The sequence below is a fragment of the Pan paniscus genome, chromosome 12, assembly GCF_029289425.2.
Source record: "Pan paniscus chromosome 12, NHGRI_mPanPan1-v2.0_pri, whole genome shotgun sequence".
NCBI lineage: Eukaryota > Metazoa > Chordata > Mammalia > Primates > Hominidae > Pan > Pan paniscus.
In genome coordinates this window covers 47243233-47269551 of record NC_073261.2, presented here as the reverse complement: position 1 = coordinate 47269551, position 26319 = coordinate 47243233, and the positions used below count along the sequence as shown (strand labels likewise).

Here is a 26319-nt window from a genome sequence, read left to right as displayed (position 1 = left end):
CTTTGCAGGCTGGCCTCCAAAAATGTACCACTAATGCACTCAGGACCATAGACCTGACAATTCTCCTTAAGTTATCATTTCAGTCATGACTTCAAATTGCATAACCAAGAACAGATGTGTTCTCCTCAGACCCCAACTATGCGAATTCTTCTGGAATATTAAATACTCCAGTCAGACTGGATCAACAATTTAATTATTTGTGTAATTCACACTAGGTTCATGCTAACATGTGTTGTGGATGAAATCTTAATCTTTTTATCTTGTCATAAACAAGGCCACCACATGTTCATAAGCCTGACATACATAAAATGTGAGTGGGGTTTTAACAAGTGGATGGGCCATGGCAAGCTCTGGAGTGTGACAATCATTCCCACCCCAACCACCCAAGCATGGGCTGTAGAAAGAGCAAATGCAGAAGACAGAACACTAGAGAAAAATAACTTTGTTTTTATTTTTCAGGGCTCTAGAGACTGGGACAGGTGAAGGTACTGAAGATCAGCAATGCAAACTCATTAGGGAGGAGATGGTCTGAACTGAGTTGGAGACATAGTCTAGTTTAATTTTTGACTTCCTAGTAATTGCAGGACCAGTTCTAGACATCCATTTTTCAGCTGCCTCTAGTTTTTGAACTTGCAAACAAAGGAGAACTTCTTCTCACAAGATTCATCCTTCCATTTCTTGAATCCTATAGTACAATGAGAAGTGTCAGACAGAGAGGATCAGAAGGAGTGTAGGCCCTCCTCGACCTAGGACTCAGAACAAAAAACTAGAGGAAATACTTCTTTATTTTCCAGATAAGGAGCTTACCTTTCCTCTATCCCAGTCCCCATGTTCATCCCCAGAGATAAGTGGGAAGGAAATGGCAACAGGTGGATAGATTGTCTGCCTCTCACCTGAGCATGAAGTCAGGCTTGCACAGTAGCCAGCATTAGCACTGCTCGGGGCTCCAGTGTCCCAGGACTTGTAGGAGACCAGGGACCCACTACTCCAGTGCCAGCGGCGGTTCTAGATGGAGAGGGGCCAGAACAGGGGCCAGGGTCACTCAAAAATCAATAGAATAACCAGGCCTGTGTGCACACTCAGAAACAGGCCAAGATACAGCAGAAAGAATAAACATTGTTGTCACCATGAATATCATATCATTTCCTCTGCTTTTGCTCTAAGCTTCTCCTTCTCTGGAGAGTCCAAATTCCTCCTCTTCTTCCAGCAAATAATAAGTGTTCAGAGTTTGATACGGAGACCAATAAAAGCCCATTAGAGATAGTGGTTCCTGATTTTTTTCCCTGAAGCTCAGAACTCTCATATCCAGCATAACATTGGCTGTAGAGCAGTTGTTGATATATTATTTATAGTGTTAAACTAAATAATATACTGTACAGTTTTATACACTTGTATAAAATGTATAACAAATGCCAGCAGTAGATTCTCCTCCACTGCTCATTTTCTTTATATCTACAGAGGGACCTCTTCCAAGACAGACAACAGCAAAATGGGGAAGAAGTTGTACATAAAGATGCATTTCTAGAAGTAGACACAATAAGTGTGTGCATTAATTCCCAGGAGCCCAGAAAATTCAGCCTTCAGCTCATGTCTCTAACTACCTACACTGAACCTCACACCTCATACATTATAGGATCTATAAAGAGATTGCTTTTATTTAAACAAACAAAAAGATAAAAGTTGGCGTTCGAGGTGCCAGACCTTAAACGTCCCTCTTACCTCTCAAAAATGTTTATAAGGAGATAGAGGAGGCTGCAGACTGACCTTTTTGGGGTCATGGAGGCCAATCCAGACATTGCTGTCATCAGTGCTACTCTCCTTAATCAGTGAGGCCACGAAGGCACCCTCCGCCTGGGTGAGCACAGACACCAGGTTGCCTGAATTCATGTTCTGGCAATAGAGCTGTTGGAGAAGAAAATGGAGCACTCAGTGGAGGAGGAAGGTGTGAGGGATATACTGAGACCTTCCAGAGGATGTAACAGAAAAAAGACAGCACAGAAATGTCCCTGATGATGCTGTCACTGACCACCAGCATCTCTGTGCTGGGAATGTGTCAAATGATGGGATAAAGTAGATCGGGAAGTTTTGGACCAGTGGTGGAATAGGGAAGGGATCAATCTTATCTCATTGCAGCCACAGAACACACTGCAAATTAGCAGCTGCCTCTACCTTCATAAGCCTCCCTTCCCCTGCTGCTCTCCTCACTCACATCTGCATCAACCCAGGTCTCAGGGTCTTCATTAAAGTAGTAGCAGTAGGAGCGATAGGCATTGGTGCCTTCTGGGCAGCTGATTCGGGGATTAGGCAGCTCTGTCTGGGACTCCTGGCCTGGGGGAAAAAAAAAGAGAGAATTAAGAAAGAATCTCAGGGCAAGGAAAAGGCTGGAAGGTGAATTAGGGGCTTCTTGGTGTCCTTTATAAGAACATACTGATACAGTGAATACTGGGGCGACTGCTCACTTCTGCCCTCCTGCATCCTATCTCTTTTCTCTCTAGTTTCCTCTGCTCAAGACAAGAGCTCACAATGAATAGGCTAAATAAATGAGTCCTCGTTTTCCTTTAATTCTGAGGCTCAGGCTTCTGCCTTTAAAGACCCAGGCTTCCTCCTTTCTCAAGTTTCTCTTGGTTTCCCTGCACACGTTTGCCTTAGCTCTCCATCCTAGCAATGACTACATAAAAACATCCCCCAAATTGCCATCGCATATAGATTCAATCAGATAAACTTAACCACAATGGTCACCTATAAGTGGTCCTATTAAATTCTGTCTCAAACCCATGAATGAGTTGAGGGTGTTTTTGAATGGGATAAAATCAGCCATAATAATCACTGAACAACATAAAAAAACCCTGATGTTGACTCTGCTTTTTTTCAAGTGAACCTTACGCATGAGGATGGAGGGAAGACTTCAGAGCTGGGGTTGTGGGAAGTGTGGGGGAAAATCTCACCTTGGCTCAGAGACAGGAACATCAGGGAGGAGATCAGCATGAAGAATGAGTTGGTCTGAGCCATGCTTAGCAGCAGTGAATCTCTTGCTTAAGGAGCAAATCAGCAATCTCTGTAGGAGAACACAGGGAAGAGGGTTTGAAGAAGAGAGCAGAGCACCTATTATCTTTCTAACATCCTCTCCGCTCTGAATTCCTGTGAGCAGGAAGGTCCACTGAGATAGCTACACTCCCAGATATTTCTCTTTTGGTTTGGGGATAACAGAGGCCAAATTACCCAAAATCAACATTGGTCTTGCTTAAGCTTCATTACTACTGGGATCTTTTATTCAGAAAATCACCCTGTATCTACCTCAAAATGAAAAGAGAAAATCCCACGTTAGACATGCTCTTCTCCTGTAATGCCCCTTTACCTGTTGGTAAGTGCCTTGTCCACGTGAGGTGGCTTGTCAGGTCAGACAGAGTAGGAGCTTTATATCAGGGTCTGAGAGAGAACTACATGATATAAACAATGGGTGGAGCAAGGAGTAAGGATCAGAAGGCCTACAGAGGGCACTGACAGTAAGAGATTCTGGCATCAGGAATAGCTTATTCCTGGCACACACTAGGAGCGGTCACAAATGACATCAACTTACCACAAACAGGTTGGTAAACTGTCCAAGTTGATGTCGAGCTTTGCCCTTCCTCTGCAGCATCCAGGTGTCCAGTTCCCATGGCCTTTAGCAGTCCTAGAAAGAGCAGAAGAGTAGATTTCTTTGTGCTATGTAAATGTGGGATGATCCTTTCTTTGGTTTAGGCATGGGTAGGGGTAGGGGAAGAGTCAGCTGAGTCCAAATGATTAAGCCCAATTAGCTGGTGGCTTTAAGTCATTTCTCCATTCCCTTTCAGGTTCAGGAACCTCTCAAGACCTACTTCAGAAGGCAAAATGTATTAGTCCTTTTCATACTGCTGTAAAGATAATACCAGAGACTGGGTAACTTAAAAAGGAAAGAGGTTTAATTGACTCATAGTTTAATTGACTCATAGACTTTCCTGAGGATGGGAAGGCCTCAGGAAACTTACAATCATGGAGACGAAGGGGAAGCAAAGCATGTCTTACATGGTGGCAGGTGAGCAAGAGAGAGTGGAGAGGGAAGAGCCCTTTATAAAACCATCAGATCTTGTGAGAATGCACTCACTATCAAGAGAACAGCATGGGGGAAACTACTCCCGTGATCCAATCACCTCCCACTAGGTTCCTCCATCCACACATGGGGATTATGAGGATTACAATTTGAGATGAGATTTGGGTGGGGACACAGAGCCACACCACATCACAAGGTTTAGTAGTTACGTAAATTTAAACCAGCATTTCCAGCAAGGTTTGAGCATAAGTAGCTAGCATGATACAGATGTTCTCAAAGTCCAAGCAGGTGGGAACTGCAGGGAGCTGATGCCTAAGTAAGCTCAAAGTAATGGAATATGAAGTTGTTGGTTTGAAGTCAATTATCTGTTGTTGTGAAGTTACAGATAGTGATGTGAAATTAAAAGCTTACTGAAATTCCCATTAAATACCCATTCAGAATCAGGGAACAAGCGCAAATCTGGAATTTAAAATTCAGTTGAAAAACTAACCAAAATGTCCACAGAAATAGAGATGGCTATATCAATTGGGATAAATGACAAAATAATATATTTTGAAATACTAACAGGAGTTAAATTAAATAAACTAAATATCTTTATATACACATGAGCTCATTTCAAAAGCATATATAAACAAAATGAATTTTAAAAGTTGCAAAAATTTACAAACTAATATTTATACGTGCTTTAAAAAAGCTAATTATTTATATTGTTTCTTTATCTATTCACATGTAGTTTAAAGTAAAATAAATCCGTAATAAAACGCTATACAAAAAATTTTCATACTCATTAGAAATGCAAAATTTTTGTTTCTCAGTTCTGCAAGGAAAAGTCAGCATTCAGACAAAAAGTTCTCTCAGCGAGGCAATTTTTAATTTCTGCAGAAAGGATGCCCCTCACAGATGGAACAATGGCAAGGGCATACACAGAATGAAGAGACACCAGAATATTTATTCCTTATGCATGAGGTCCCTATTGCTGTGTCCTCTCTCCATTGGCTGGAGCCAGACCTCACAATCTAAATTAAAACCTGATTGGCTAATAATTTAAAACTTTTTAAAATAGGTACAAAAATAATAATATTTCCAAATAAGGAAGGGGCACAGGCTGTGAACTGGGACATACCTATGAGCACATCCCACACAAATATCTTGGTTAAGGTACAAGGACATGGAATGTACTACGTGCCTGTGACTGTTCAACAGCTATATAAGATAGGGCTTAACAAAGAGTTATTAGCGTAAAGCGAGGGGGCTTGAAGGAAGTTCGTCTTTAAAATAAATGATTATTTCTAACACTTATGATTTATTCTTTAACAAGAAGGGAAACTTTGAACAGGGATCTTTTTACTGTCTACATTACTGTTTTCCTGGAGAATATATAATTTTGTCTCTTTATAATAATCATTTTAAACATAGATGACAGAGGTTAATACTGTTTAGTCTAACAGGTTCAAAAGTGTTTGTCAAACTACTCCAATTTATTTCAGCATTTTCTAAAAATAATTGTTTTCTTTAAAGCTTACAACCAGAGAAAGATGTGAGTTTTTTTTTCTGTAAGAATTTCAATCATATTATTCAGAGTTAGAAAGGGATGAAGAAAAGAGAAATCTAGTATGCTTGTTACCATAAGTTTATCTTGCCAAAATCAAACGAGCAATTATTATTTGTAATAGTAGTATTATCATTATTTTTGAGACAGGGTCTCTCTTTGTCACCCAGGCTAGAGTGCAATGGCTCAAACAAGGCTCACATCAGTCTTGAGCCCCTGGGCTCAACTGTTCTCCCGCCTCAGCCTCCTGAGTAGCTGGGAGTATAGGCGCACACCTCCACGCCAGGCTAATTTTTGTATTTTCAGTAGAGACAGTGTTTTACTATGTTGCCCAGGCTGGTCTCAAACTCCTGGGCTCAAGCCATCTGCCTGCCTCAGCCTCCCAAAGTGCTGGGATTATGGGCAGGAGCCACTGTGTTGGGCCAATTTTTAAAAATTAATACAAAAAAATTATTTGTGGTAATTTTTTAAATGAGAGTTTTTCTTTACATCAAGAAGACTTCAACTAGACAATGACTTTTCAGGTACAAAAGATCTAATACTTTCAAATATATAATAAAACACACTGTGGCTAGCACGATATGAAAGCATTTTAAAACAAATAACAGTTGACGCAACTCTCATAAAATGTTTATTGCCCCAATAGCTGTATGCCCGTTTAGATAACTAACCGTTATTGCTCACATAGGATACTGACCAAATTCCACAGGCCAGGTAGTAAAATTGAGGACATTTACTGGCAGCCACTTTGGTTCCAAAATGATGCCTTTGTCAAGGAAGCCATATTTCCCAATCCTTTAAGATTTATCTCCTTGTCCTCAGGATTCTGAAGGTCCTGTCCCCTGAACTAGTTTTACAAAGCTCTAAGAAGCTGATTTTAGGCCTTTCCTATCTATTTCTTCTGTTAGTCTTCACATAGGTGGAAAGGGGTAAACTGGATAACTAGTGTTAGTATATCCCCAAATGGGGGCAATTTCTTGATATGCCTCAATAAAGCTTAGAGAGTTTCAAGACTATGGCTTATTTTTAGTGCTATTGGCCATCTTCTATCTGCTGTTCCCTGTTTTCCACCTTTTAACAGATTTTAGACTTATTATGGAGACAGAATCTCTCTTTTGTTTAAAACTTTTGGCAGGCATGTGAATAACAGCCTGTCTGCAAACTTCAGACTGGAAAGGAAAGGAGCTAAAGGAGTACCATATGCCCCAAGAATTTTCCATGGTCCGCTGTATTGTGCAGATGTAAAGAAACTTCCTTATAAATTAGCCTCTTCTGCTTCACAGGAAAGCTTCAGTTTATTTAACACAAATTTTCATCATGTGCTCTCTATGTCAGGCACTATTCTAAATGCTTAACAAATAGGCACCCACTTAATCCACATGACAACTTTGTAATATGGGTACTACGAGGAACCATATATCACATATGAAGAAACTGAAGGTAAGAGCAGAGCTAAGCAACTTCCCCAAGATCAAACAGTTACTCTATATTGAAGCTAGATTCAAAGGCAAGAAGTTTTGCTTCGCGTTCATTTTCTTAGCTCAATGAAACCTGCTAGTTTCCTTCTCTTTATTTATTTCCACATTCAACCAGTCTAGCTCTCTGAGGCCTAATTTCAGTATAGAACCACCCATTGATCATGGCCATGGCCAGAGGCCCCACAAGAAGAACTTGAAAAAAAAATACATTTAAGATACTAAGCACCCAGTCCTTACCCTACAAGTTAATTTGTCCTTTACACACGCTATCATCACAATCCTCTGTGTGTGTGTGTGTACGTGTTTTTAAGGAAATGGGAATTGTTCTTTAGAGTCCTCGTTGTAAGGTTTTTGTATCGGTTCAAACCCCGAGAGCGTGCCAACAGACAACAGGAGATGGTGTGTAGCAACATGCTGTTTTAATGAGCACCTGGATGCAGGCAGGCTGAGGCCTAAAATGGCTTCAGCCCCAAGTGAGGAAGGGGCAAAGGTTTTATAGTCTCCTGTAAAGAAGTGTCCTAGTCTGACATAACTGCTACGTTGTACCCAGATGGCCTCTTTCTGGATCTTCAGGGGTACATGTCTTCCAGCTGGCTCTCTTCCTGCTTCTGCTATCTTGCTGGTGCACGCTGCTGGTGCAAATAGCCTTGCACCCTTGGGACTGGGCCTGAGAAGGGAGGAGTTATTCATCTCCTTAAGCTTTCAGGCCCTGGAGAGAATCTTACATTCCTGTCTATTTGGTTATAGAAAAGGGAAAAGGGATAACTACTTCAGGCGTGACATAGGGGTGGTATGGGCACCTTGGAAAAAGAAAAATTAAATTTTGGTGTATTCTTAAGAGACGGGTTAGTATCTATAGTGTCATTGTAGCAGGAGCATCATCTGGATTGTCTGGCAGTTAACTGTAGTTTCAACAAGAGTTTTAATGGCTTTTATTATCAGTGGGATAACACAGGAAGAAACAGGAGGAGTCCAATGATGAAGATTGCTGTCCTTACCAGCATTTTAAATCATCCTAAAGAACCACCCTCCTAGAAGGTTTGTTGGGTCCCATCCCTTCCAGCTTTGGACTGGTACATGAGCTACTTTTCTTATGTTTGAAGAGATTTCTAGAACCGCTTTTCCATTATTGTCTATGTTAAGACAGCAATTAGAGATATTAAACTTACCATAGACTCCACCCTCTTCTGCTAATAAGTAGTCTAGTGCTAGCTAGCCTGTTTTGATAAATTGCCACGTGCATTTGGTTTTGTTGTTGCATGAGCATTTCCAGGGCTGAAGTGGTTTGGTTAGTGATTATCTCTAGAACAGCCTGTAGTCTAATTATTCTATTTAGCATATATATAGGAGTGCGATAACCTCAGGAACCATCCTCAGCCTAAGTGGCAGGACAGTTATACTCGATGATCTGTTGTGGAGGCCATTCATCCCCTTGCCATCTTTGGCTTCCTCCTATCTTCAAGGATCATTTTTCTTTGTTTAGGTTATTGTATACAGTGACTCCGAGGGTGTGGCCCACTGTTAATGTTTTGGAGGAAGGAGTAGTCTTGGGGGTGAGCTTGACGCTGGTACGATGGACCCAGTGGGGGAGTCTTTAGACTCTCACTACAGTTGGCGTGCTGAGTATCACAGTGTAGGGGCCTGTCCACTTTGGTTGCAGCTTTTGGGTGGGGGTCAGGTTGGCAGATAAACACGTCTGTGCTTGCAATGCAGTTATGTTGAGAGGACGAGGAGGTGTCTACAGGAGAGGCATGGCCTCATTTGCTGCTTCACGAATGAAACACCGTGTCTGGATTAAGGAGGGGAGGTAATTCCTGAGTGGCTCAAAGTCTGGTAAGGGTAGAGGCCCTAAGACAAAAGTTCGGCCACACGTGATTTCAAAGGGACTATAAAAAGAGGGTGCTTTTGGTGTGCGGAGTCTCATGAGGGCGAAAGGGAGATTTTTTTGTTCACGACTGGTGGGTTTCTAGAGCCAGCTTGGTGAGTTGGGCTTTAAGGACAGAGTTAATTTTTTCAACTTTGCCTGAAGATTGAGGCCTACAGGGTGTGTGGAGGGCCCATTTTATTTCTAAGGATGTAGAGATGCCTTGGGTAATTTGGCTGATGGAGGCGGGCCCGTTATCAGACTGGATGGATGTTGGGAGTCCGAAACAGGGAATTGCATGCATGATGAGAGTTAGTGTGAGGATATTTGCACCTTCTGAAATTGTTGGGAATGCTTCTATCTACCCGGAGAAAGTACAGACAAAGACTAGAAGACAGAGGAGCCGTTTATCCGGTGGGATATGAATGAAGTCTACTTGCCAATCTTGCCTAGGTATCTGGCCCCAGTCTTGGTGAGTAGGAAAAGGCGGTGGCCAGAGGGAGCCCTGAGGTGACACTGAGTGGCAGATAGAGCAGGATTGGGTAATTTCTCAAACACGGCTGGAAAGGTGAGGACAAGTGAGAATGGGGCAGAGAAGTTGCAAGAGAGGTTTGTAACCAACATGGAAAGAGTTGTGGAGGATTTGGAGGTGAGGAAGACTTTGAGAGTGAGGAAGAACAAAGCGCCCTTCCTTGACATATGATGGTCCTTGCTTTTGAAGGTTTTGGGCTCAGAAGTCCTCCTTTTCTTCTGAGGAGTAAAGAGGAGAGAACAAGGACAGGGACAGAAACCGGCCTTGCACAGGTTGTAGGGCTACTTGTTTGGCTACCTGATCTGCGAAAGCATTTCCCACCGATATAGGATTGTCTGGGGTTTGGTGGCCCCTGCAATGAATGATGGTAACTTTCTGCGGGAGCCTGGCAGCTTGAAGGAGCTTGCTGATGGGGGAGTCATTTATGACAGGGATGTTTTTTGCAGTTAGGAAACCCCGTTCTTTCCAGATGGGCAAGTGTGAGTGTACTATGTGGAAAGCATAATGAGAATTTGAATATATGTTGATCTGTTGTCTGGTTGCTAGAGTGAGAGCTCGAGTGAGGGCGATGAGTTCAGCTTTTTGAGAGGTGATGCCTAGGAGGAGCAGATTGGCTTCAATAGTGTGTGTGGGGGTGACACTATAGCATAGCCAGCATGCCGGTGTCCTTGATGTAGGAAGGAGCTACCATCTACAAACCAAGTAAAGGAGGCATCTGGAAGATATTGGTGTGTTAGATTTGCAAAAGGTATAAGAAAGGTTTGAATAGTGTTCAAACAGAAGTGTGTAGGGTCTTGGGTGGTTGTAGCTTCAGGTAAGGGCGTGGCCGGGTTTAGACGGGAGCTGGTTAGCATGGTGATTTGGGGGCTTTCTATGAATAGAGCATACAGTTGGAGGAGCTGTAGGGCAGAGATGAGACTTAGTACACTGTGGTGAGCTAGCATGTCTTTGATGTTATGGGTTGAATAAACTGTTAGGTTGGCATGGTGAGATAGTTTTAGGTTTTTAAGTGTGAGGGCAGCAGCTGCCATCAATGCTCGGAGGCAGGCGGGCCAACTGAGAACTGTGGCTTCAAGCTGTTTAGACAGGTAGGCAACAACCTGGAGGGTGGGTCCCTTAGACTGGGTTAGAACACCCAGTGTAACTTCACACTGTTTGTCGGTATAGAAGGAGAAAGGTTTGGTGAGGTCTGGGAGAGTGAGGACGGGGGCTGAGATGAGAGCCTTCTGGAGTAGATGGAAAGGTTGAGTAATAGGCTGTGCAGGTTTTAAAGGCTCATGGAGAGGGCCTTTTAGCAGCTTGGTATAACAGTTTGGCAAGTAGAGCCAAGGGGGCAACCCAGAGTCTAAAATATCCTGCTTGTCCCTAGAAAAGAGAGAATTTCTTGCTTAGTTTGCGGAGGTGGAAGGGACAGGAGGAGGAATATGCGGTCGGTTGTGAGCCCTTGGGTACACAGGGTAAGATCTAGGCCTAGATAGATGACTGAGGGGGTGCATATTTGTGCTTTTTTAGGGGAGACTTAATGCCCCCGTTCTGCCAAGTTTAAAAGAGAGAGATAGTATGGGCGTTGCAGTCTCTTTGAGAGGTGCTACGCAGGAGCAGATCATTAACGCATCGAAGGAGAGTGGACAGTTTTAGGGATAAGGTACAAAGGTCGCAAGCAAGGGCCTATCTAAGAAGGTGGGGGCTGTCTCTGAAACCTCGAGGTAGTACGCACCAGGTGAGCAGAGGTGAAATGTGGGTGTCGGGGTTTTCCCACATAAAGGCAAAGAGGTTTTGGGAATTAGCGTGCAAAGGAATTGTGAAAAAAAGCATCCTTTAGGTTTAGAACAGAAAAATGGGTGGTATTGGAGGGAATTGTGGAAAGTGTATGGATTAGGAACTACTGAACATACTGGAAGTACAGCTTGGTTAATGAGCCTGAGGTCCTGGACTAAGCGATAAGTTCCAGCTAGCTTTTTGACAGGTAGAATTGGTGTGTTAAAAGGGGAGTTTGTTGGGCGGAGTAGGTGACTGGCAAGAAGGCAAGAAATGATAGGCTTTAGGCTTATGAGAGCTGCTTGGGGGATGGGATACTCCTTCTGTGATAGGAACTGGGTGGGCTCTTTAAGAGTAATGTGGACAGGGGTGTGGTGTTCTGCAACTGAGGGTGAGCAAGTATCCTAAACAGCAGGATTAACTACGGATGGGGGATAAGGAAAGGTTGTGTGTTTTAGGGTGGGAGGTTGAAGGAGTAGAAGAAAACTAGAAGTACTGGAGGGGTCTGGGTGGATGTGTTGGGTACTATGGGGAACGTGGAAGTGGAGAGTAGTGTGGAGTTTTGAAAGGATGTCTCGGCTGGGCACGGTGGCTCACACCAGTAATCCCAGCACTTTGGGAGGCCGAGGCGGGAGGATCACGAGGTCAGGAGATCGAGACCATCCTGGCTAACATGGTGAAACCCTGTCTCTACTAAAATTACAAAAAATTAGCCGGGCGTGGTGGTGGGCGCCTGTAGTCCCAGCTACTCGGGAGGCTGAGGCAGGAGAATGGCATGAACCTGGGAGGCAGAGCTTGCAGTGAGCAGAGATCGCACCACTGCACTCAAGCCTGGGTGACAGAGTGAGACTCTGTCTTAAAAAAAAAAAAAGAAAGAAAGAAAAAGAAAGGATATGTCTGCCTGGGAGCGGAGTTGGGCATGAAGGCAAGACTAACAAAGAGTGAGTGAAGGAAAAAGTGTGCAGGGAGTAGAAAAGTGGCGGGTGGCTCAGGGTTTGGAGATTTGTCCATCAATTCCCACAACACAGACTTGGGAGGACTGGGTGGGTCCTGAAAAATTAGGTAAAGCAGAGTAGGTTGCCCCGATATTAATTTAAAAAAACATACTGGCCTACCTGCCACCATCAGGGTTACCCTTGGCTCCGATGAAGCAATGGTAGTTGCTGGGGCATCCGTTCCAGGGCACCGTCAGTCTTCAGCGGCAAGACCAATGAGATCTGAGTAGGAGGTTTTGGCCGGCTCAGGAAGGGATGGGGGTGGTCCTTGCAGGGGCCACTCACAGTCCAACTTCCAGTGGAGTCCTCTGCAGAGGAGGTATGGTCTGGTGGGCCTACCTGGATTTGGGCATTTTCTGGACCAGTGGCCTTTATTGCTGCACTTGAAACATGTGCCAGGTGGAGGTGGATTGCTTGGAGGCTTCCGTGTGGAGCTGCGGCCCTGGGGGCCTGCAGGGCCCCTGATGGCGGAGGCAAGCATTTGAGAATCTGCCTGTTTTTGCCTTTTTCTTTCCTCATCACAACTGTTAAAGACTTTGAAGGCTAAATTAATAAGGTCTTGTCGTGGGGTTTGAGGGCCATCGTCAAGCTTCTGAAGCTTGCGCCTAATATCACGGGTGGATTGGGAAATGATCTGAAGGTTTAAAATAGTGGTTTCTTCTGGGCTGGCTGGGTTTAGGTTGGTATATTTTCTCATGGCTTCAGTTAAACAAGAGAGAAAAGGGGCTGGGTTTTGTCAGGACCTTGGGTGATTTCTGAAAGTTTTTCATAGTTTACCACTTTATGGGCACCCCTTTTGAGTCCTGCAAGGAGACACATAATTATGTGGTCTTGATGGCGCCATCCAGAGACCCCATCTTAATAATCCCAGTGGGGGTCCTGGCTGGGGACTGCCTCTGTGCCAGTAGACAGGGCAGGAGCTTGGTGATGAATTGTATTAGCGTGTGCCTGAGCTAGGGTCCAGATACGGTCCGGTCCTGGTCTTCTGGGGTGAGGGTGGAAGAGAGGATAACGTAGAGGTCATGCCAGGTTAGTTTATAAGACTGGGTAAGGTACTGAAACTCTCTAATATAAAAGGTAGTGTCTTCTGGAAATGAACCGAGTCTTTTGTTAATTTGAGAGACATTAGTGAGGGAAAAGGGAACATGAACTCTAACAATACCTTCAGTTCCTGCCACTTCCCGAAGGGGGCATTCTAGCGCAGGCACCGAAGTAAGGGTAGGGCATGGGCCAAAGATGGTGCCTGAACGAATATGGGTGGGAGAGAAGAAAGAAGCCAGAAGTGGTTCCTGCTCAGGGTTTGAAGGGGAAGGGGGGTTGAGTTGACAGGCAGTGGACGATAGATAGGGGCATAATGTGGTGGGATGGTTTTACAGGCTTCAGGAGAGCGGGGTGAAGAAGGAGAATTAGTACAGACAATGCTAGAGTTGTCTTGAGGAGGGGATGTTGTAGGAAAAGAAGTGGGTACTTTTGGAGGTGATGCCAGCTGGGAAGATGGCGGCTGAGAAGAAAACAAGGAGGTTTGGAGGGTTAAAGAAGACAGTTGAGAGGAAGAGGTACTGGCTGGGAGGGGTGAACAGCAGTCAGCTGGATAGAATGAGGAAAAAGAGAGAGGGTCGGGGGAGAAAGGCGATCAGGGCGGCAAGAATGGAGGGGAAGGATTTGAACAGGTAAGCAAGGATTGCAGAGGTCGGGTAGTGATCTGAGTGCACAAAGGCCTGGACATAAGGAATTTCTCCCCATTTTTCCAGTCGTCGGCAATAATTGCTCAAGTCAGTTAAAACTGTAAAGTCAAATGTTCTATTTGCGGGCCATTTGGATCCGTTATTTAATTTGTACTGTGGCCAGGCTGTATTGCAAAAAGAAAGACAAGGCGCTTACGGCGGATATCTTGCCTGAGGCCTAAGGTTTGCAGGTTTTTTATGAGGCAGCCTAGAGGGCTGTTTTTTGGAATGGAGGACGGGGAGTTTTCCATAAAGGAGGGTAGGCTGGGGAGAACAGGGAAAAAGGAGACCGTCCTGGACGGCCAGAGGGAGATGATAAAAGGAGCAATTGTCACCGCTGCCTTTTTTGTTCCCGAAACAGGATCAAATGGCTAAGAGGCATCCACTTAAGACCAGATGATCAGCGAGTGCCTGACACATGCTGGAGCCTTCTTGGACCAATGTTGGATTTTTGGACCAGAGAAACCAAAACAGGCTGTGCAGATTTTTCCCTGTTAACGGGGCTCCCAAGGAAACTTAGCAGTAGGCAAGATCAGCGACTGATGTGCATGCACAGAGAAGTGACTGGAGACCAAGGAGCTTCCTTTGTCCAGCTGCTGTGGCCTGCTTTCTGGGGTGGAGGGGTAGGTCCATGGAGGATGCAGACCTGAGCCCCTCCTGGGTTTCAGCACCAGATGTAAGGTTTTTATATCACTTCAAACCCCGAGAGCGCGCCAACAGCTAACAGGAGGCAGTGTGCAGCAACATGCTGTTTTAATGAGCACCTGGGTGCAGGATGGCTGAGGCCTAAAATGGCGTCAGCCCCAAGTGAGGAAGGGGCAAAGGTTTTATAGTCTCCTGTAAACAGGAAGTGTCCTAGTCTGACGTAACTGCTACGTTGGACCCAGATGGCCTCTTTCTCGATCTTCAGGGGTACATGTCTTCCAGCTCGCTCACTTCCTGCTTCTGCTATCCTGCTGGCACACGCTGCTGGCACAAGTAGCCTTGCACCTTGGGGCTGGGCCTGAGAAGGGAAGAATTATTCATTTCCTTAAGCTTTCAGGCCCCAGAGAGAATCTTACACTCATGGCCTAATTGCCACTTAAAGGTGACATCTCTTAACACTGTTACAGTGGGACTTAAATTTCAACATGAATTTTTGAAGGGACAAACATTCAAATTACAGCATTCTGCCTCTGTCACCCCCAAAACTTATGTACTTCTCACATATAAAGTACTTTCATTTTAACCCAATAGCTCCTGGTCTTAATTCATTCTAGCATAATCTTAAAAGTCTGTGGTCTAGATTTGCATCTAAATATCATCAAAATTGGATATATGTAAGACTCAGGTTATGATTCATTCTGAGGAAAATTCGCCTCCAGCTGTGAAATCAAACAAATTATATGTTTCTAAAATATATGGTGGGACAGGCATAGGATAGACAATTCCATAACAAAAGAGCAACAGAAAATAAAAAGAATTAACAGGCTCCCACTAAGTCCAAACCCCCACCAAAAAAAAAAAAAAAACAACAACATTTTAAATCCCGACATTTGAGAATTTTTTGTTTTGACTTCAAGTCCCACTATCAGCACAGACTGGGGCAGGGGTTAGGCCTCCATGGCTTTTCTGGGAGCAACCAATGCAGCAGCTCTCACAGGCTGGAATATTATCCCCAAAGTTCGCTGCAGCTGGGGCTTCCAACTGTTACTGGGAAGTGCAGGAATTTTTGATTAGTTTTAACTGGAGGAAGAATTCTGCCAAGCGATTGATTTAACCAAAAAAGAGAATGTATTGAAGGAAAATAGAGAACAGAGAGTTTATTTCCTCTTTTTGGCTTATATTTAGCATGCCTGTTTTAGGTATTCTCTGGGGTGTAAAATTTTTCAAACCTCCCTTTTGTCATGAGTTCTTCCCTCCTGCTTATGTTTAGCTATTTGCCTAGCAACCCCCCCACCCCACTAATGTTTCATTAGGAATTGTCCTAGTGGGTAATCTCTGTGGTGGCCTTGCACCTGTGTCAGTTCTCTCTTTGAGCCCTGAGGCTCCCTGACACATTTTTTGAAATCTAGCTCCTACGATCAGCAATCCTGGAGAATTAACACGCTATGGACACCATCAAAACTTGTGCCCTGTGCCTTCTGGAGTGATGGCCAGCACCACATCTGGGCTTCGTTAAGCCATTTCTGAGATGGCTTAAAAGAGCTGCTTAGGAATGCAGGAATCAGAGATTTGAGGAAGCCCTGAGTAGTGAGTAACAAGGTCCCAAGGGCTCCCAAGACTCCTCTTTTGATCTAATTCTGTTCTCCAGGCATTGGCATTCTGTCTGGGTTTGTGATGGGAGCTAATCTCCTTATCAAAATTTGGCCACACCCTAGGTTTTTCTTTTTTGAATATGCCTTTTCTTTATTTAAAACACAGCCAGACTAAGAATTTTCCAAATCTTTACTTTCTACTTCCTTTTCAATGTACATTTCATATTTAATTTTTTCCCCTTTTCTCAAGTTTTACTATTGACAGTTTAAAAAAGTCATGCAGCATCCTTAACAATTTGCTACTTAGATATTTCTTCCACCAGATATCCTAACTTGTGGTTCTTAAATTCTGCCTTTCGTAAAATGTTGGGACACAAAGACAATTCAGCCATGTTTGTTGCCTCTTGGTAAAAAGGATAACCCTCGGGTCATTGTGCAATACCATGTTCTACATTTCCATCTGGGATCTCATCAGAATTACCTCTACCATTCATATTGCTATTATTCTCTTGAAAACCACTTAAGTAATCTCACTGCTGATTTAGGTTTAGCCTATAGCTCTCCTCTTCTTGAGCCCTCACCAGCATAGCCCTTAACACTCTGTTAGTAGCGATCTAGGCTTTTTTCTAGCCTGATCCTCTAAACTCTTCTGCCCTCTGCCCATTACTCAGTTCCAAATCTGACACACATTTTTAGGTGTTTTTTATAGTAACAACCCCACTTCTGGTACAAATTTCTATCTTAGTCCATTTTCTACAACTAGAAGAAAACACTTGAGACTGGATAATTTATAATAAACAGAAATTTATTTTCTGACAGTTCCAGAGACTTAAAAGTTCATTATCAAGAAGCTGGAATCTTTCAAGGGCCTTCCTGCTGTTTCGTGACATGGCAAAAGGCTGAAGGGCAAAGAAGCAAAAGGGAATGAAACTAGCCATTTTATAATGGTATTAACTTCACCTATGAGAACAGAGCCTTCATGGCTCAATCACTTCTTAAAGGTCCATGTAAAAATGATTACAATGTTCAATTAAATGTCGACATGAGTTTAGAGAAGATAAACTTGATAATTTTTCCTTGATTCTCTTACTATCTTCATTCTTCTGAAACCTGGTTAATATTCATCTCCTCAATTGGCATAATGACATTTGTTTAAAGGTTATATGGTTATCTGTCTTACACTTTTTGTCATTTCATAGCCAGAAATACGTTATCGGTTTAATTTAGATTTGTGAATTTACCTTGCCTTGGAGACAGGTCGTTGATCCTCTGAGGAAAGGATCCTTTCACTTGAGAGAAAATCCAGTTTGGGTTTCCAAATTCCACTTCTATTCCTCAGCCTCATATGTTACAGCAGTTTATATTTCTGCTAGTTTTGTGCCTTCTGTATTTAAAAAGGAGAATGTTGGCCAGGCGCGGTGGCTCACGCCTGTAATCCCAGCACTTTGGGAGGCAGAGGCGGGCAGATCACGTGGTCAGGAGATCGAGACCATCCTGGTTAACATGGTGAGACCCCGTCTCTACTAAAAATACAAAAAATTAGCCGGTTGTGGTGGTGGGCACCTGTAGTCCCATCTACTCGGGAGGCTGAGGCAGGAGAATGGCCTGAACCCAGGAGGCGGAGCTTGCAGTGAGCTGAGATAGCACCCCTACACTCCAGCCTGGGCGACAGAGTGAGACTCCGTCTCAAAAAAAAATGTATGTAATATTAATAATAATAATAACAAAATGTTCTTTATTGTGATACATTGACACATCATGTAAATTCTTGCTTATGTCATTAGTGAGGAAGAGGTGATAGATACCAGGTAGGCATTCTTCTAGTTTTAGATCATTTTGTGTGCTATAACAGAATGAAATAACTGAGATTGTGTAATTTTTAATGAGCACAAATTTATTTTTCTAATTTTTTGAGACGGGGAAGTCCAAGATCAAGTTGTCAGATTTTGATGAGATAATTTTTGCTACATTGTTGCATATACACAGAGTAAACAGAAAAATCTATCACAGTATTTGCCTGGAGAATTTATAACTTTTTAAATAAAACTAATAATATTAAACAAAGATGACAAACGTTGACATTATTTATTCTACTTGGCAGGTTCATAGGTGTTTGTTATGTTAATCCAACTTATTTCTGCATTTAGTAAAAATATTTATGCTATCTTACAAGCTTATAGCCAGGTTAAGATATCTTTTTTCTTATAAATAAGAAAGTCAATCATATTCTTCAGACTTCATAAAAGATACAGTAGGTAGGAGTCCAGTATACTTGGTACCATAATAAGTGTATCTTGCAAAAAAAATGAACAAGTAATTAATAGTTTAAAATTAAAACAAAAAATTCTTTGTGGCATAATTTTTTTAAATATGAGAGTTCTTATTTACTTCAAGAAGACTTAAAGCAAGCAAAAACATTCCAGATATAAAAGATCTAATACTTTAAAATACATAATGAAATACACTGTAACTGGCATGATATAAAACAGAGAGAGATTCAGTTCAATACTGTATCAACAATTGACACAGTATTCCCATAAAAATCTTTATTGCTACCAGTATCTGGAAACACATTGAGATGTTATTAACTTTATTGCTTGCACATGTGACTGGCCAAATTCCGCATGCAAGCTAATAAAACTGATACCTTTACCTGGCAGCTACTTTGTTCCAAAGTGATGCCTTTTGCATATAAACTGTATTTCCTATCTGTTCAAGGTTTATCTCATTGTCCTCCAGAAAACAAGGCCCTTCCTGTGACATAGTTTTACAAGATTCCAAGAAGCTCATTTCAGGTCTTTCCCATCATATTCCCTCTAGCAGTCTTCTTGTATATGGAAAGCAGTCTCCTGGAAATCTAGTGTTAATATGTCCTTAAGTGGGGAAACTTTCTGATAAGCCTCCAATAACGCCAAGAAAATTCCAAGGCTATGGCTGATTCTAGGTGCTGTTTGCCATTTTCCAAGAGGTATTCTCTGCTTTCCACCTTTGGAATTGAGATTTTAGACATATAAGAGAGAGATAATCTCCCACTTGTTTAAATCCTTGGCAGGCATGTAAATAATAGCCTGTCTGCAAACTTTAGACTGGAAAAGAAAGGAGCTGAACAAATAACAAATGCAGCAAGGACATTCCATGGTCTGCTGTGTTCTGCAGGTGTAAGGAAACCTACTTATAAGTTAGCCTATTCTGCTTCACAAGAAACCTCTGATTTTTAAACATTAATTTTTGTCACATGCTGTCTATGCCAGGCTCAATTCTAAATGCTTGCCTAATTAGAAACCATGAAATCCCCATGAAAACCTAATAATGTAGGTGCTGCTACGAACCATATTTGACACATAAAAAAACTGAAGGCAAGAGAAAGGCTAGGTAACTTCTGCAAGATTAAAACAGCTGCTAACACAGGAATAGAAAACCAAATATTGCATGATCTCACTTATAAGTGTGAGCCAAACATCAAGTACATATGGACACAAAGAAAGGAACAACAGACACAGGGCCTACTTGAGGATAGAAGGTGGAAGGCAAGTAAGGATTGAAAATCTACCTATCAGATACTATGCATATTACCTGGGTGATGAAACAATCCATACATCAAACTCCTGCAACACACAATTTGCCTGTATAACAAACATGCACATGTACCCCTGAACCTAAAATAAAATTTTAAAAAGCCAAACAGCTACTATGTGTTGGCACTAGATTCAGACATGCAGTTTAGCTCCAGGGCCATTCCCTGAGTTCCCAAAATACTGATTTTCCTCTACTTATTTCCACATGCAACTCATCCAGCTATCTGGATTCTGAATGATTTCAACACATAACCACCCATTGATTACGGTCAAGGACAGAGGCTCCACAAGAAGAGCTTAAAAAGTGAATAAATGTAAGACATCAAGCACCCAATTCTTAACCTGCAATTTAATTTGTCTTTTACACACACACTAGCACCACCAACCCGTGTGTGTGTGTGTGTGTGTGTGTGTGTGTGTGTGTGTGTGTGTGTTCCTGAAAGGAGGAACTGTTCTTTAGAATCCTCATGGCCTGGTCACCGCATAAAAGTCCCACCTCTTAACATTGTTCCAATGGCAATTAAATTTCAACATGAACTTTGGAGAAGACAAACATTCAAACTGCAGCATTCTAGCTGCCTAAAAATCACGTATTTCTCAGGTACAAAATGTTTCATTTCATCCCAAAAGCCCCAAAAGTCTTAGCTCATTATAGTATCCTCTTAAAAGTCTAAGGTCCAGATTCTCATCTAAATATAATCAAAATCAGATACGTGTGAAAGTCAAGTATGATTCATTCTGAGGCACATGTTTCTCCAGCTGTGAAATCAAGTAAGTTATGTACTTCCACAATATAGTGATGGGACAGGCACAGGATGGACAGCCTCATTCCAAAAGAGAGAAATGGAAAATAAAAATAAATAATAAGTCTGTAATAAGTCCAATTCCCACCAAAGCAAATAACATTAAATCTTGAGGTTTGAGAACAATCGTCTTTGGCTCCAAGTCAAACCTTCTCTACATATTGGGGTGAGGGTTGGGCCCCCATGATTTTGCTGGGTGCATCCCAGGAAGTAGCTGTCAGAGGTTAGAGTCTCTTTTATGCAGCCTTCTACAGATGGCATCTCACACTGCTGGATCTACAGTTAGGGTTTTGAAGAAAACCCACTCCCCAAAGTTCTACTAGAAATTGCCCTAGTGGACAAACTCTGTGGTGACCCTGTCCTAGTGTCAATTATTTGAGCCCCGAGCCTCTCTGAGGCATCTTTTGAAATCTATAATAGGCAAGGCTACAAAATTAGCAACCAGTGGGCACTGCCAAGATTTACATCCTGCACCTTCTGGAATGGTGGATGAAGCCACAAGTGAGATCCTTTTTCTTTTTTTTTTAATTATACTTTAAGTTTTAGGGTACATGTGCACATTGTGCAGGTTAGTTACATATGTATACATGTGCCATGCTGGTGCACTGCACCCACTAACTCGTCATCTAGCATTAGGTATATCTCCCAATGCTATCCCTCCCCACTCCCCCCACCCCACAACAGGCCCCAGAGTGTGATGTTCCCCTTCCTGTGTCCATGTGATCTCATTGTTCAGTTCCCACCTATGAGTGAGAATATGTGGTTTTTTGTTTGGTTTTTTGTTCTTGTGATAGTTTACTGAGAATGATGATTTCCAATTTCATCCATGTCCCTACAAAGGACATGAACTCATCACTTTTTATGGCTGCATAGTATTCCATGGTGTATATGTGCCACATTTTCTTAATCCAGTCTATCATTGTTGGACATTTGGGTTGGTTCCAAGTCTTTGCTATTGTGAATAATGCCGCAATAAACATACGTGTGCATGCGTCTTTATAGCAGCATGATTTATACTCCTTTGGGTATATACCCAGTAATGGGATGGCTGGGTCAAATGGTATTTCTAGTTCTAGATCCCTGAGGAATCGCCACACTGACTTCCACAATGGTTGAACTAGTTTACAGTCCCACCAACAGTGTAAAAGTGTTCCTATTTCTCCACATCCTCTCCAGGACCTGTTGTTTCCTGACTTTTTAATGATTGCCATTCTAACTGGTGTGAGATGGTATCTCATTGTGGTTTTGATTTGCATTTCTCTGATGGCCAGTGATGGTGAGCATTTTTTCATGTGTTTTTTGGCTGCATAAATGTCTTCTTTTGAGAAGTGTCTGTTCATGTTCTTTGCCCACTTTTTGATGGCGTTGTTTGTTTTTTTCTTGTAAATTTGTTTGAGTTCATTGTAGATTCTGGATATTAGCCCTTTGTCAGATGAGTAGGTTGCGAAAATTTTCTCCCATTTTGTAGGTTGCCTGTCACTCTGATGGTAGTTTCTTTTCCTGTGCAGAAGCTCTTTAGTTGAATTAGATCCCATTTGTCAATTTTGTCTTTTGTTGCCATTGCTTTTGGTGTTTTAGACATGAAGTCCTTGCCCATGCCTATGTCCTGAATGGTAATGCCTAGGTTTTCTTCTAGGGTTTTTATGATTTTAGGTCTAACATTTAAGTCTTTAATCCATCTTGAATTGATTTTTGTATAAGGTGTAAGGAAGGGATCCAGTTTCAGCTTTCTCCATATGGCTAGCCACTTTTCCCAGCACCATTTATTAAATAGGGAATCCTTTCCCCATTGCTTGTTTTTCTCAGGTTTGTCAAAGATCAGATAGTTGTAGATATGCGGCGTCATTTCTGAGGGCTCTGTTGTGCTCCATTGATCTATAGCTCTGTTTTGGTACCAGTACCATGCTGTTTTGGTTACTGTAGCCTTGCAGTATAGTTTGAAGTCAGGTAGTGTGATGCCTCCAGCTTTGTTCTTTTGGCTTAGGATTGACTTGGCGATGCGGGCTCTCTTTTGGTTCATATGAACTTTAAAGTAGTTTTTTCCAATTCTGTGAAGAAAGGCATTGGTAGCTTGATGGGGATGGCATTGAATCTGTAAATTACCTTGGGCAGTATGGCCATTTTCATGATATTGATTCTTCCTACCCATGAGCATGGAATGTTCTTCCATTTGTTTGTATCCTCTTTTATTTCCTTGAGCAGTGGTTTGTAGTTCTCCTTGAAGAGGTCCTTCACATCCCTTGTAAGTTGGATTCCTAGGTATTTTATTCTCTTTGAAGCAATTGTGAATGGGAGTTCACTCATGATTTGGCTCTCTGTTTGTCTGTTGTTGGTGTATAAGAATGCTTGTGATTTTTGTACATTGATTTTGTATCCTGAGACTTTGCTGAAGTTGCTTATCAGCTTAAGGAGATTTTGGGCTGAGACGATGGGGTTTTCTAGATATACAATCATGTCATCTGCAAACAGGGACAATTTGACTTCCTCTTTTCCTAATTGAATACCTTTTATTTCCTTCTCCTGCCTAATTGCCCTGGCCGGAACTTCCAACACCATGTTGAATAGGAGTGGTGAGAGAGGGCATCCCTGTCTTGTGCCAGTTTTCAAAGGGAATGCTTCCAGTTTTTGCCCATTCAGTATGATATTGGCTGTGGGTTTGTCACAGATAGCTCTTATTATTTTGAAATACATCCCATCAATACCTAATTTATTGAGAGTTTTTAGCATGAAGGGTTGTTGAATTTTGTCAAAGGCTTTTTCTGCATCTATTGAGATAATCATGTGGTTTTTGTCTTTGGCTCTGTTTATATGCTGGATTACATTTATTGATTTTCGTATATTGAACCAGCCTTGCATCCCAGTGATGAAGCCCACTTGATGATGGTGGAGAAGCTTTTTGATGTGCTGCTGGATTCATTTTGCCAGTATTTTACTGAGGATTTTTGCATCAATGTTCATCAAGGATATTGGTCTAAAATTCTCTTTTTTTGTTGTGTCTCTGCCTGGCTTTGGTATCAGAATGATGCTGGCCTCATAAAAAGAGTTAGGGAGGATTCCCTCTTTTTCTATTGATTGGAATAGTTTCAGAAGGAATGGTACCAGTTCATCTTTGTACCTCTGATAGAATTCGGCTGTGAATCCATCTGGTCCTGGACTCTTTTTCATTGGTAAGCTATTGATTATTGCCACAATTTCAGATCCTGTTATTGGTCTATTCAGAGATTCAACTTCTCCCTGGTTTAGTCTTAGGAGAGTGTATGTGTCGAGGAATTCATCCATTTCTTCTAGATTTTCTAGTTTATTTGCATAGAGGTGTTTGTAGTATTCTCTGATGGTAGTTTGTATTTCTGTGGGATCGGTGGTGATATCCCCTTTATCACTTTTTATTGTGTCTATTTGATTCTTCTCTCTTTTTTTCTTTATTAGTCTTGCTAGCAGTCTATCAATTTTGTTGATCCTTTCAAAAAACCAGCTCCTGGATTCATTAATTTTTTGAAGGGTTTTTTGTGTCTCTATTTCCTTCAGTTCTGCTCTGATTTTAGTTATTTCTTGCCTTCTGCTAGCTTTTGAATGTGTTTGCTCTTGCTTTTCTAGTTCTTTTAATTGTGATGTTAGGGTGTCAATTTTGGATCTTTCCTGCTTTCTCTTGTGGGCATTTAGTGCTATAAATTTCCCTCTACACACTGCTTTGAATGCATCCCAGAGATTCTGGTATGTTGTGTCTTTGTTCTTGTTGGTTTCAAAGAACATCTTTATTTCTGCCTTCATTTCGTTATGTACCCAGTAGTCATTCAGGAGCAGGTTGTTCAGTTTCCATGTAGTTGAGCGGTTTTGAGTGAGATTCTTAATCCTGAGTTCTAGTTTGATTGCACTGTGGTCTGAGAGATAGTTTGTTATAATTTCTGTTCTTTTACATTTGCTGAGGAGAGCTTTACTTCCAAGTATGTGGTCAATTTTGGAATAGGTGTGATGTGGTGCTGAAAAAAATGTATATTCTGTTGATTTGGGGTGGAGAGTTCTGTAGATGTCTATTAGGTCCACTTGGTGCAGAGCTGAGTTCAATTCCTGGGTATCCTTGTTGACTTTCTGTCTTGTTGATCTGTCTAATGTTGACAGTGGGGTGTTAAAGTCTCCCATTATTAATGTGTGGGAGTCTAAGTCTCTTTGTAGGTCACTCAGGGCTTGCTTTATGAATCTGGGTGCTCCTGTATTGGGTGCATATGTATTTAGGATAGTTAGCTCTTCTTGTTGAATTGATCCCTTTACCATTATGTAATGGCCTTCTTTGTCTCTTTTGATCTTTGTTGGTTTAAAGTCTGTTTTATCAGAGACTAGGATTGCAACCCCTGCCTTTTTTTGTTTTCCATTTGCTTGGTAGATCTTCCTCCATCCTTTTATTTTGAGCCTATGTGTGTCTCTGCATGTGAGATGGGTTTCCTGAATACAGCACACTGATGGGTCTTGACTCTTTATACAATTTGCCAGTCTGTGTCTTTTAATTGGAGCATTTAGTCCATTTACATTTAAAGTTAATATTGTTATGTGTGAATTTGATCCTGTCATTATGATGTTAGCTGGTTATTTTGCTCGTTAGTTGATGCAGTTTCTTCCTCGTCTTGATGGTCTTTACATTTTGGCATGATTTTGCAGCAGCTGGTACCGGTTGTTCCTTTCCATGTTTAGCACTTCCTTCAGGAGCTCTTTTAGGGCAGGCCTGGTGGTGACAAAATCTCTCAGCATTTGCTTGTCTGTAAAGTATTTTATTTCTCCTTCGCTTATGAAGCTTAGTTTGGCTGGATATGAAATTCTGGGTTGAAAATTCTTCAAGAATGTTGAATATTGGCCGCCACTCTCTTCTGGCTTGTAGGGTTTCTGCTGAGAGATCAGCTGTTAGTCTGATGGGCTTCCCTTTGAGGGTAACCTGACCTTTCTCTCTGGCTGCCCTTAACATTTTTTCCTTCATTTGAACTTTGGTGAATCTGACAATTATGTTTCTTGGAGTTGCTCTTCTCGAGGAGTATCTTTGTGGCATTCTCTGTATTTCCTGAATCTGAACGTTGGCCTGCCTTGCTAGATTGGGGAAGTTCTCCTGTATACTATCCTGCAGAGTGTTTTCCAACTTGGTTCCATTCTCCCCATCAGTTTCAGGTACACCAATCAGATGCAGATTTGTTCTTTTCACATAGTCCCATATTTCTTGGAAGCTTCGCTCATTTCTTTTTTTCTTTTTTCTCTAAACTTCCCTTCTTGCTTCATTTCATTCATTTCATCTTCCATTGCTGATACCCTTTCTTCCAGTTGATCGCATCGGCTCCTGAGGCTTCTGCATTCTTCACGTAGTTCTCAAGCCTTGGTTTTCAGCTCCATCAGCTCCTTTAAGCACTTCTCTGTGTTGGTTATTCTAGTTATACATTCCCCTAAATTTTTTTCAAAGTTTTCAACTTCTTTGCCTTTGGTTTGAATGTCCTCCCATAGCTCAGAGTAATTTGATCGTCTGAAGCCTTCTTCTCTCAGCTCGTCAAAGTCATTCGCCATCCAGCTTTGTTCCTTTGCTGGTGAGGAACTGCGTTCCTTTGGAGGAGGAGAGGTGCTCTGCTTTTTAGAGTTTCCAGTTTTTCTGTTCTGTTTTTTCCCCATCTTTGTGGTTTTATCTACTTTTGGTCTTTGATGATGGTGATGTACAGATGGGTTTTTGGTGTGGATGTCCTTTTTGTTTGTTAGTTTTCCTTCTAACAGAC

General features: G+C 42.1%; 2 protein-coding genes across 2 annotated transcripts; both read right to left on the bottom strand.

Annotated features, from left to right (window-relative positions):
• Positions 1 to 424: 424 nt before the first annotated feature.
• On the bottom strand, positions 425 to 3390 carry REG1B (regenerating family member 1 beta). The gene is made up of 6 exons (XM_003816612.5): positions 3356 to 3390; positions 2946 to 3055; positions 2210 to 2328; positions 1765 to 1902; positions 894 to 1005; positions 425 to 685 (listed from the first exon to the last, which is right to left on the bottom strand). Exons 2-6 carry the CDS (start codon positions 3007 to 3009, stop codon positions 618 to 620), a joined length of 501 nt encoding a protein of 166 aa, XP_003816660.1. The 5' UTR covers positions 3010 to 3055; positions 3356 to 3390; the 3' UTR covers positions 425 to 617.
• Positions 3391 to 11493: 8103 nt separating this feature from the next.
• Positions 11494 to 14653, bottom strand: LOC129395942 (transcription factor NF-E4-like; the record flags this gene model as incomplete). The annotated part of the gene is made up of 2 exons (XM_055107370.1): positions 11494 to 12703; positions 14488 to 14653. Coding segments are annotated over 2 exons (492 nt in total), but the record flags the coding sequence as incomplete, so codon positions are not given.
• Between the last annotated feature and the right edge of the window lie 11666 nt (positions 14654 to 26319).